The sequence below is a fragment of the Pimephales promelas genome, chromosome 19, assembly GCF_988280905.1.
Source record: "Pimephales promelas chromosome 19, fPimPro1.hap1.1, whole genome shotgun sequence".
NCBI lineage: Eukaryota > Metazoa > Chordata > Actinopteri > Cypriniformes > Leuciscidae > Pimephales > Pimephales promelas.
The window spans coordinates 28,812,472-28,823,557 of NC_142787.1; the positions used below are offsets into that span (position 1 = coordinate 28,812,472).

The following is an 11,086-nucleotide window of genomic DNA, read 5'->3' on the forward strand; positions in this document are numbered from 1 at the left end:
TTTTATTGCATTTTCTATGTACTATTACTTCCGTTTCGAGAGATTGAACTTTCAACCCGGCAGCGTTTTCTCTTTCCTTTCCTGTTTCGGCCTCGATTAGAGACACACATAGGTAAGAGAACACTGTTACAATCCGTTAAAATCCTACCTTTATAAAAAGTGTGCAATATAAAATCGAACTTCTGTAACGTCCCCAATCATCTCCAGCACCAGTAAAACGTGATATTTCTCCCATAAATAGTGATAAATGCAGTATTTTAAGCGGATTATCAGTAGCGGGGTCCTGCACCATATTGGTCCGCCTAGCGCAGCTGCACGAGCCGCTACAGTTACAGATATACTCGCTGGTTTACACTATTTGAGGAAATGTGCTTAGTTTCTCGAGCAAAGTAAACGTCTTCGTTATAAATATCTTACACGTTTTAATGCTGAACCTTACGTTAAGTTTGTTAGCGTCTAAAAACAGGTCGGTAAATCCTTTGGCCTTTCTGGATTTGTTTCCCCAAGTATTTCATGATAATAGCAGTTAATGTTGAATGAATTAAGTCAGTATATAATGCTATGACTAACTAGTTTAAACTCGCAGTCGTACACCAGAATATCTTCTCGAATGTAACGTTATTAGAAGAGCATGTCAATAAGAGAGACCTTGTTTAACTTAATATTTAGACCTCAGGGTCTGAATTATTATGTGACGATGAATTTTTTTCATATTACGTTGACCTGACTGTTGAATATTGATGTTTTTCAGCAATGGCACCTCGCAAGGGTAAGGAAAAGAAGGAAGAGCAGGTCATCAGTCTGGGACCTCAGGTTGCCGAAGGCGAGAATGTTTTTGGAGTCTGCCACATTTTCGCATCCTTCAACGACACCTTTGTGCATGTCACTGACCTCTCCGGCAAGTAAGTAACACAAAAATGTGAAGAGAAAAAAAATTGTATGCAATATGCATAGAAAAAGCAAAAATACTAGCAAAATGTGGGCTGAGTAAGTTACATTGATATGTTAAACAGTTTTGTTAATATCTCAATCCTTATCGTAGTTTACCTAAAATTAATTTTTTAACTTGGTCACCCTCTCAATTCAAACCTGTGTGATGTTCACCATAAATAATATCTTTATTCTGTGTAATAAGTGAAAGTAGACTGGGACTATCAAGCCCCAAAATTATACAGCAAAGTAGGTCATATCATATGGATGTTAAAGGGATAGTTCACTTTGAAATTAATTTTTGATATGTTTTAGCTTACTTCAAGGCCATCCAAGATGTAGTTGTCTTTGTTTCCACAGCATTTTCAATTTTGACATTTTTTGGTCAAACCGTTGTTGTCTGTCAGTCCTATAATGCAGTTTTAGGGGGTCCACCTCAAAGAGCATGAACAGAGAAGTCAAAATTAAACATGATTTAATTACTCATGAAAGTACACACTGATGGCTTAAGACACGAAACGAGCGGTTTGTGTGAGAAAATGAACAGAATTTGTATAGTTTTTACCTCTTGTTAACAGCCGTCAAACTGATCTGAATCGGATGAACCATCTCCGGACGTTACGCCAGAAGTGATCTCTCGCGTGTCTGTCACGCATTGTTTACATTTCGGAAGGTTTACCTTTCACTAAACATATTTAGATGTACGGGAAATCGCAATGGAAGACGATTTCGATATATCTAAATATGTATAGTGAAAGGTAAAACTTCCGAAATCATTGAACAGTTTGCCAATAGTAGGAAAAGAGTTGGAAGTGTTTAAGTTATTGTTAAATCAACTTTCCTATGGAAAAATTTAATGTTTGTTTTCCGGAACCTGACTTTTGCAACAAGATTTATGTAAGTTGATATAATGCTGAGTGTATATTGCTATAAAAAATCTGTTCGATTTTGTCCTCCAGAACTGACTGTTGCTCTAACAATTTTGCCTTTTCCTTAAGTTCTCAAATATTTGTAGGGCTGCACTGTCCCGGTCGATTATTATTGTGATACGTTCTGGTTTGACATTCTGTTTTTTGTTTTTGTTTTTTTTGCCATGTTCATTTCATCACGTGGAAAGCGCTAACTGCTAATGGGGCGTACTAGGTTTTTGTTTATAATTAATTCAGGCGGACAACAAGGCTACCAAATACTTTGCACAGTGCACAGCTAATTTAATGGGGGTTTTTTTCTAACGTCATTTTTGGTCAAATTTCAGGACTTCAGTCGACCAATATTTTCTTTGGTTGAGTACAGCCCTAAATATTTGATAGCTTAAATATGATTGATCACACAAAGTTTTATATTGATGGCATGTGGATAGATGAAGTTACATTCAACATCTATGGTTCTTGCACATTTCGCCTTACAAACCCTGGTCTTCAGTGACTTTAATTTTGGTCTTCCTCTTTTACAGGCCTATTGTTTTGTTTTTCGTTAAATTGTGTGCCCAGTATTTTCTTGGAAGAAAGTCCATGTGATGTTGACTTAATTTTTGGGTGAACGAAATCTTTTGAGGTGATTTGATGATGCATCCTGGTGGTGATCATCTTCTGATTGAGTTTTCCTTCCTCTTGATCTTCAGAGAAACGATCTGCCGTGTTACTGGTGGGATGAAGGTGAAGGCCGACAGAGACGAGTCCTCCCCTTATGCTGCGATGTTGGCGGCTCAGGATGTGGCTCAGAGGTGCAAGGAGCTGGGGATCACTGCCCTGCACATCAAGCTGAGGGCCACTGGTGGAAACAGGTGAGACCTTTACAGACCCGGACTGATGAGATGTCATTTTGTGGGTTTATGGGAATGAGGAACATGGGCTTGCATTATGACTTACTTGCTCCTTTTCCCCCTATAAGAACCAAGACACCTGGACCGGGGGCACAGTCTGCCCTCAGGGCTCTGGCTCGTTCTGGCATGAAGATCGGCCGTATCGGTGCGTTAATCTAATGAGGACTGATCTCTGTTCAGTGGCTTATAAAACTGTTTCCATGAGGAAGTCTCATTCACTTTCACTTTCTTTTCCAGAGGACGTCACCCCCATTCCATCAGACAGCACCCGCAGAAAGGGAGGTCGTCGTGGACGTCGTCTGTAAACTATTGGATTTTTTCAGAATAAAGTGTCAAATAATACTTTCGCCTCCTGTCTTCACTGAAGCACAAGTTGATTTCTTATGATTGCTGTGTTTGGCTTCCTTTAGCTGATTATACATGTCTGACTGGTTTAATGTATAATGTTCTGGTGTTTTGAAACTGAATGAATGAATGCTCGGGGAATACCAAGAAAACCTCTTTATTCAGATTATGCCAGAACATTCAATTTCCTCATTTCAGAAAGTATTTTAAGATGCGCAGAGACTGAAATTGGGATTCAAAGTAAAAAAAAAAACAACTAAAAATCTGTTCTGAAATTTGAGACTCATCAACAAGTAATATCAGACAGCAACATATGACCACCTGACCATACAGACTTGCATAAAACGTGTTGTGCTGTAATTGAGTGGTTTTATCTGCACCAAGTTGGGAGACACTGTTGAGTGTATTTACTGTAATTTAATTACTTTTCTTAAAAATTATTCACTCAATTTCTGTAATTTAATGAGTTGCTTCAAATGTAGTTGCATTAGACTAAAGGACAATTCTATGTAAAACAACAGTGGATTAAACATCAAAATTCAATGTCAAATGTTAAAATATATGTATATAACTTGTAAAGGGATTAAGAAAGAAATGTAATGACATACGTTTTAGAGTTATTAGTAATCTAATTACACTGTTAAAGATATAATTAATTAGCCTGGCTAGTATAATTACTTTAGTAACTTGCCGAACACGGGACAAACAAGATAAGTGAAAGTAAAACTTGAATATGTAATTTAATAATTGAAAATACAAAAATAACTATATCTAGTTCAATTATGATGATCAGTGTCAGATATTAACAATATATAAGTAGGCTACTGTCATTATTTATGGCTTTTTTGCACATTTATGTTTCAAACGGATTTTTGTTTTGTTTGGGGTTTTTTTGCAAGAGGCGCCATAAAAAAAGTCTCACAAAATCAACTGCGCCTCTAATTACTGACAAATTTCCTTAAAATGTTGAAAATCGCAATTCAAAATTCGCACAAAGAATGCATGAGGCTATGAGAGACTCGAGGAAAAAGTTATTCAAGTTCGCGTTTGTCTGACAACTGATGATGCAGCGCGTCTTATCCAATGAAATAATGACCTCCATCTGCTCTGTAGACACTTTCATCCCAGTGTCACACTGCTAGACTCTCAGTTCTCAAGTTTTCATATTAGAGAGCTGTTACAAAAATCCCTTGATCAAATTACCAACATTTTGGGAAGTTTCTGACTGTAAAGCAGAAATGTCGACCGACGGAACCGAGGGGCCACTTCTCAGAGCTCAAAGTGAGCAAACTACAATCAACATGGGACCTCGGGGAGGGTGAGGAAACTTTGGCTTTTTTATTTTATTTTTCTTTTATAAACAAATCTTGGTTTCTCTCAATTATAAATGCTAAATGCAGGTAAATGCAATGAGTGGTTGAAAATGTAAATAAGCAGAACATTTTGCTTGGTGGTCCGTAAATAAGCAGAAAAAAATTATGTAAAAACATATAAAACATCACTATACAAGTCTTCATTAGCAGTGCTTCAAAAAAATGTAATCTATAATGCATTGTGTAAGAAATATTGTGGGGGTTTTTTTTGCGTTTTATTGTCTGCGTTTTTTGTCATCGCGATGTTTTCGATGCGTATCACATTATTGCTTGCACTCATAACTCGGTACAATTTAAAGTGATATCTCACCCCACTAAAATATTTTTTGTTATCATTTTCTCACTCACTAGTTGTTCCAAATCTGTATACGTTTCATTTTTCCTTTCTTCTGTTGTAGACAAAAGAAGATATTTTGAAGAATGTCGGTAACTTCCCCATGGAGTCCATCAACTGCCTGGTTACCGACGTTCATCAAAATGTCTTCTTTTGAGTTCAACAGAAGAAAGAAACTCATACAGGTTTGGAACAACTTGTGGGTGAGAAAATTATATTTTCTCAAATGTCATAAATGAAAATGATATTTTCTCAAATATCGAAAAAAATATTTTTGTGGGGTGAACAATCCATTTAAATGGCCAAGCAAGCTCAATTCTGTTTTTTAGACTGTTTTTGGTTTTGTTGTGAATAATGTTAACCAAACTTTATCAAACGTCCGACACAGAACAGTTTTCATCCGAGCGTCTTTTTTTTTAATAATTTGTTCGGTGCCGCCACCACAGCATGTAACTCTTATTTTATTTGTATATTTATGTTATTATTATGTTTCAACAAGGTACATTATGAAATCTCAGAATATAACCGCAGCCTTGAGCATATTATATAGTCACTCGTATGAATCCACTTGTTCTCTGTGTCCCAGCAGATCTAACAGTCGGGCCCTGAAGGTGGCAGGAGTGACTCTGTTGGCCGGGATACTGATCGCAGGTCAGGCCTTCACCGCCTACATGTCGTACAACCACAGAGAGCAGCTCAACACCCTCGAGAGACGCAACGACCGCCTGCATGAGCTCAGCCGGAAGTTTGGTCAGAGAACTACCATCTTATGGGCTTCCGTCCATCTTACCATTTAAACCCATTACCATAGATGTCATCTAGACTAGAAGCAAATTAACTCTGGCTTACTTCCCTTTTTTGTGCAGTCATGCGCAGTCAAGGGGTTCCCATGAAAATGCAGCTCCCTATGAGCTCCCTCGCTCTGACGCTTGACGACTCGCCCAAAGACAAGGTGAAACTCATTTCCTCTTGATCGTGTTGTAATGTGAACAAGCGGACACGTGGTGTCAGGATTGAGCCAGGAAATCAAATCAAGTTTTAGAGCTGTGTTTTTTTCTGACGGGTTTGCTTTTTAGACATTGACACTATCGGTCAAAAGTTTGTTTGGGATAATTCATTTTTTATGTTTTTGAAAGAAAGTATACATAACAATATATAAATCCTGCCATCTACAACTCCCTCAAGTGTTATTTGTCTATTTTTCAGGATTCCCCTTCCTCATCTCCCAAACCAGGTATCAAGATCTTGTCATTGTCAAACACCAGATTTAGTGTCCTCGGCTCACACACACACTCATGTGTGCCCTATTCATTTGTGTCCCACAGAGCCCAGTGTCCTGTCTCAGTGCCTGAAGGAGGCCGCCGGGGTGGTCAAGAGTCCCCTGCCGTCCTTCCGCCCCAGGTGTGATGAGAACGGGGACTACCAGCTCAAGCAGTGCTGGGATGAGACTAAATGGTGCTGGTGTGTGGACAAGAGCGGCGTTCAGATTCCTGATTCGATGACCGAGGGTCCTCTTCAGTGTTCCGGTATGAGCTGAATGTACTACTGTGGCATAGATGACCCGAGTTGTTACAAACATGTCTGAATTTATTTCTTCTGCTGAACACAAAAGCATATTTTAAGTCTAGTGATATAGCTCTGATAAAAGCATGCGTCACTGTTGTTTATTTTAGCTGCTGCTGATACAACGGTGATGGAGCCTCTGGTGGGAAAAGATGGCCACTGAAGAAGAGCAGTGAAGGAAGACTTCTTAAATATCACAATCTGGTGTCTTTATCTTTAACTTTAACAGCTGGACTTTCACATTTACTTTAGATTCATAGCTTGGTTTGAGGTAAGCATTTTAGCTAGATATTTTGCTGTCGTGAAAATCTGAAAGTTAATTGTGCTTCGTATTGTACTGGTAATAATGACAGACTTTAATAGATCATCTGTAGCAGTGTTGACCTTTAAATAAAAAACTTTCACTTTAATAATAGAATTGTACTATTGTTGTTGTTTTTTTAACTAACATTTAATTGAATATTCATAGACTGGTTGATGAGAGATAACTGTTATATTGAAGGATGGGAAATGTATAATGGAGAGCAAACAGAGATGGCCAATAAACATAAATTCTAACCATTTGTGTGATTCTGTCTGGATGTGATTTTCTGTGACCCAAGGGATACTTGCAAATATTTTAGGGATCTTTAAATTAGCATGCATAATTTAAGGGTAGATCAAACACACACACACACACACGATTTTATCATATGTTCAAATTCTGGGTATGCTTTTCATGTTGTGGGTCAAACTGATCCTAAGTAAATTCAATACAATTAAAAAAAACAACAACATGAGAACAAATAGTTTTTACAACTATTGAATTTAACCATTTGTTTAAAAAAATAATCTTATGAACAGATTTGTTACTTTTTTTGTTAATTTAAAATTTTGATCTCTTTTAAAAGTTTTATTTTTATTTGTTTTAAAATTATATGTAGTTTTTTTTTTCTTGGGCCGTGAATAACCAGGAAATTGTGTCAAATTGACCCATGAGCAAAATTTTGTTCATGCATTCCTAAATATCAAAACATTGCAGGCATGTTCATGAGCTTTAATGAGAAAATCACAAAATGTTCATGAATATTCATTTTAAAAATTTCAAAAGATTCACATATTTATATATATTCTAGCTTAACCAGTATTTCCGATTTGTCAAATTGACCCCAAACATAATATAAGGGTTAACAAGTGATTGGGTTGTACATCATGGCCCAGATTTAATTCTTTTTGTTAACATTTTTTTTCTACAAAAAAAAATAAAATAAAATGAACTTCTTGCATACATTTTTTTTTATAGAGAGCAATTTGAGATTTTGTTCATTAAAATAAAACACTTTCATAAATTCTTGGAAAAAAACAGCCTTTATGTAAAAGAATCTCTTAAAAAACAACATATCGTGCATTATTGAAATAAGCACAAAGCCAAAACAAAAGAACATCAAGCAAAGAAAAAAAAACTCAAGATTGATAACTACTGTTTTCAATTAATTCTTTATATAGACAAATGATGCATTACAATGTAAATTACACTTTAAAAACACACCACTTGAATTCAATCCCGCATCCGAAAACCAACTGCGTGTGAATTAGTTTTCATGCTCTAATTGGGCTACTTCCTGTTTTCTATGTCACTTCCATTATTATTCATTACAAGCAGAAGTGATAGAGTTGAGAGTGGTAAAGTGCAACATATTTATTCAAAAAACTATGTCAAACATTTCAGCAACTCAAGTCTAGCAACATCTGATATTTCACAGGTACAGGAAATGTTCAATGCCATACATTATTTATTTACAATAGTTTGTTGGGCCTGATTGTTCATCCGTTTTAGTGCAAACTTCTATTAAAAAATAAATGATTGGCAAAAATATTCATGTAACAGACTAGCCAGAAGCATATGAAGGACTGATAAGAAAAGTTTTGGCCATTTGCATCATCATGAGGAATTTGGGTATATATAAAAGCAGCACCCACCAATTAGAAATAGAAAACAGCCTAACACTGCTAACCAGAGAAGCTCTCAGTTATTTTATATACACACAGTGTCATTTAAATACATCCAGTTGTTCTGTGGTGTGATGAGTGGCACCCTCAATCGAGACGTTCTTTGAAAGAGGCACTGTTTTTCTGAGATTGTTTTATATGGCTCCCTCTATCTCTTCCCGAATGAGCTGAAGTAGTTTTTGACGGTCTGCTCGATGTTAGGCACTTGATAGCTCTGAGCGGCATAGATGCCAGTGCATGTTCCTACAAGAACTCCCAGGACCGCAGAGGAGCGGAGCTTGGCCACCACATAACCAGCCAAAAAGCCTTTGAGGAAGGGAGAACTGAGCACACTTCCACCCTAGATGGAGGAAGAGGGCAAGAGAGAGGAAATAAAGAACTTCATTAAGCAAAATAATCATGCAGACCCTTTTCACATCTACGGGGTTCACTTACATTTCCACAAATTTCCAACAGAGGCAATCTAGAAAGTAGAGCAGCCGTATAATGCGGCTTCCAGAAGTAAAAAATACCATTTGCTTTCTCCATAAGGGAATTGATTTTGTTTCAGACCAACTGTAAGACACGAGGTTGCTAATCGATGGTTTGTGCTTTTATTGAAGCCACTTTTTTATTTGATCAATTTAATGCTAGGGTAATAGTAGAGATTTGTGAATTTTCATTTGTATTATTATTATTATGTTAATGAAATATAACCACGCTAGATTAACATTGTTCATTGTTGCAGGAATCACAGTCCGTGAAAAGGGTCCAGAGTTTGACAAAAATATACTGAACTACTATTGAAAAATATTGACACATTTACTAAAGAGAATATCTATATCCGTAACCTTTACATTATTTTTGGATACTTTGATTTTTACCCCACTACAAAACAAAGCTTGCTTTGTGATACATTTTACTTACTTCCTTGGAAAATTTGATTTACATAAATGTAAATTCACCAACAATAAACCTGTTTTTCTTGTTTGTTTGTTTTTTGAAAGAATTTAAAATGAACACTATTTCATCTTCAGTAGATAACAAAGCAAGTAAAACAACTTTAATTTGTACACTCTAACTGATGTATAAAATAATATGACAAAAAAAAATGTGTTTGACAAAAATATATAAACTCCTGCCTGTGGAATTCCAACCCCAACTTCATCCTCCATCCGACGCTGAATGTCTTCAAGCTGGCCTTTCAGCAGAGACAGGTCTTTTAGCTGCCGGAATGGGTCCTGTTCAAGAAACATAAAGACATAAAGAAATGTAAGTTACAGCAAACAAACAACCCCCCGTCATCATAGTTGCGGTTGATGGGAATGTCAGCAGAATGAGTCATCGCGGGTGTGCCAGCAGAAAAGAGATCTTACGTTTCATCAAAAAAAAAATATATATATATTTAAAACATATTTAGGGATATGGATAAAATACAGGTTCTATAATAACTGCCAGATACGTGACAGGGAAAACACATAGAGTGATGTCTGCTGAACTGGACAGGGTCATTAACTCAAACACTGAACTTAACTGCAGAATTGGTTTTATTTTCGTTGTTTCGCGGGCACTAAATGCCATGACTAAGTAGCTAAACAGTAATCGCGAACAGTACTAAATATACAGAAATTAAAGTGACTTGTAAAAATTCGAATTAAATTCGGTAGCACACCAACCTTGTCCGCCATGACTGTTTGCGTGGGATCAGCGATTCTGAGCTCGATTAAGCAACCTGAAACCTACATAAATGGCGCTCTATGTTTGATTACAAGGGTCTGTCTCATTCTCTTCTTTTCAGGTTTTAATCGCGGTTGACAAACAACGAAATGATTAATTACCACCACCGACTGGTATGGAGTGCGGATTCAAATGCCTTCCTCTAATTCCCTTTTTTATATCCTCTCCCACAAATTAATATATTGAAAAAGACAATTTTGTTGAATATCTGCTTGTTTAAATTGCCTGTTTTATCTTTGCATAAATTTTGTTTCAGAATCCTTCTTTCTGACGGTGTTTCTACTTGTCCACACTAATCACTCCTTTCTGTATTGTTTCCTCTTATAAAGTGTACATTTAGTTTCGTGTATACAAATCTTAACCTTGAAATGATCTCATCTCATTTCATCATCATTTCTCTCATCATCATTTCCTCTCTTCCTCCCATTGTTTTAGCCACCTTTCGTTCACTCAATATTTCAATGCTTTAAAGCATTGCAAAAGATTAGGCCTATAAAACATGATCATTTAATACTTTAAAGTAAAACTTACAAAGTGTACGTTTTAATAGTGGGCTGAAGTGTGTGAAAACTGTCATGTTTTATTTAATTAATATTACATTTAAAGGGATTTTTCACCCAAAAATGAAAATGCTGTCATCGCTTACTTACCCTCATGTTGTTCCAAACCTGCATGAGTTTCTTTTTTCAAAAGAAGATATTTTGAAGAATGTTGTAATAAGACAGTATTTGTTTTCCTACTATGGACGTCAATGTCTACCATCAACATTTGGTTGTCAACATTCTTCACATTATCTTTGTGTGTGTGTGTTCAGCAGAAAAAATAAACTCATACAGGTTTGGGAAAAAAACATGAGGCTGAGTAGTAAATGATGACATTTTTTTGTGAACTATCCCTTTAAGATTCGAAGTACACTACAAGTGTATACTAAATACATTTAAGCGCACTTCATATTCAAAAGTCAATTGAGACGGTTTATGCTTTATTTTCAGAATGTATGAAATTATTTTCCAT

At 36.3% G+C, this 11,086-nt stretch overlaps 3 protein-coding genes across 5 annotated transcripts; 2 read left to right on the forward strand and 1 right to left on the reverse strand.

The window, feature by feature from the left end:
• Positions 1-3,094, forward strand: rps14 (ribosomal protein S14). Its single transcript, XM_039694067.2, has 5 exons — positions 1-112; positions 752-902; positions 2,552-2,713; positions 2,821-2,897; positions 2,990-3,094. Exons 2-5 carry the CDS (start codon positions 754-756, stop codon positions 3,055-3,057), a joined length of 456 nt encoding a protein of 151 aa, XP_039550001.1. The 5' UTR covers positions 1-112; positions 752-753; the 3' UTR covers positions 3,058-3,094.
• A 1,131-nt stretch (positions 3,095-4,225) lies between these two features.
• On the forward strand, positions 4,226-6,930 carry cd74b (CD74 molecule, major histocompatibility complex, class II invariant chain b). Of its 2 annotated transcripts, none has more exons than XM_039694007.2 (6): positions 4,226-4,415; positions 5,391-5,554; positions 5,671-5,756; positions 6,011-6,038; positions 6,130-6,330; positions 6,478-6,930. In XM_039694007.2, exons 1-6 carry the CDS (start codon positions 4,336-4,338, stop codon positions 6,528-6,530), a joined length of 612 nt encoding a protein of 203 aa, XP_039549941.2. In that variant the 5' UTR covers positions 4,226-4,335; the 3' UTR covers positions 6,531-6,930. The 2 variants fall into 2 exon arrangements, with proteins under 2 accessions (XP_039549941.2, XP_039549942.2); XM_039694008.2 differs by having other exon boundaries at positions 4,228-4,415; positions 5,394-5,554.
• A 459-nt stretch (positions 6,931-7,389) lies between these two features.
• LOC120494654 (SLC35A4 upstream open reading frame protein) lies at positions 7,390-10,147 on the reverse strand. 2 transcript variants are annotated; one of them, XM_039693936.2, is made up of 3 exons: positions 10,012-10,147; positions 9,478-9,576; positions 7,390-8,696 (listed from the first exon to the last, which is right to left on the reverse strand). In XM_039693936.2, the coding sequence occupies exons 1-3, from the start codon at positions 10,021-10,023 to the stop codon at positions 8,505-8,507; spliced, it is 303 nt and encodes a 100-aa protein (XP_039549870.1). In that variant the 5' UTR covers positions 10,024-10,147; the 3' UTR covers positions 7,390-8,504. The 2 variants fall into 2 exon arrangements, with proteins under 2 accessions (XP_039549870.1, XP_039549869.1); XM_039693935.2 differs by lacking the exon at positions 10,012-10,147 and having other exon boundaries at positions 9,478-9,591.
• Between the last annotated feature and the right edge of the window lie 939 nt (positions 10,148-11,086).

Excerpts from the sequence above, each read along its gene's own strand:
- rps14 (XM_039694067.2), top strand. The coding sequence starts at position 754 with ATGGCACCTCGCAAGGGTAAGGAAAAGAAGGAAGAGCAGGTCATCAGT. Across the intron at positions 2,714-2,820 it reads AGGGCCACTGGTGGAAACAG|AACCAAGACACCTGGACCGG; the intron begins GTGAGACCTTTA and ends TCCCCCTATAAG. Across the intron at positions 2,898-2,989 it reads CATGAAGATCGGCCGTATCG|AGGACGTCACCCCCATTCCA; the intron begins GTGCGTTAATCT and ends TTTCTTTTCCAG.
- cd74b (XM_039694007.2), top strand. The coding sequence starts at position 4,336 with ATGTCGACCGACGGAACCGAGGGGCCACTTCTCAGAGCTCAAAGTGAG. Across the intron at positions 4,416-5,390 it reads AACATGGGACCTCGGGGAGG|CAGATCTAACAGTCGGGCCC; the intron begins GTGAGGAAACTT and ends TCTGTGTCCCAG. Across the intron at positions 6,039-6,129 it reads TTCCTCATCTCCCAAACCAG|AGCCCAGTGTCCTGTCTCAG; the intron begins GTATCAAGATCT and ends TGTGTCCCACAG.
- LOC120494654 (XM_039693935.2), bottom strand. The coding sequence starts at position 9,591 with ATGTTTCTTGAACAGGACCCATTCCGGCAGCTAAAAGACCTGTCTCTG. Across the intron at positions 8,697-9,477 it reads TTGGGGTTGGAATTCCACAG|GGTGGAAGTGTGCTCAGTTC; the intron begins GCAGGAGTTTAT and ends TCCTCCATCTAG.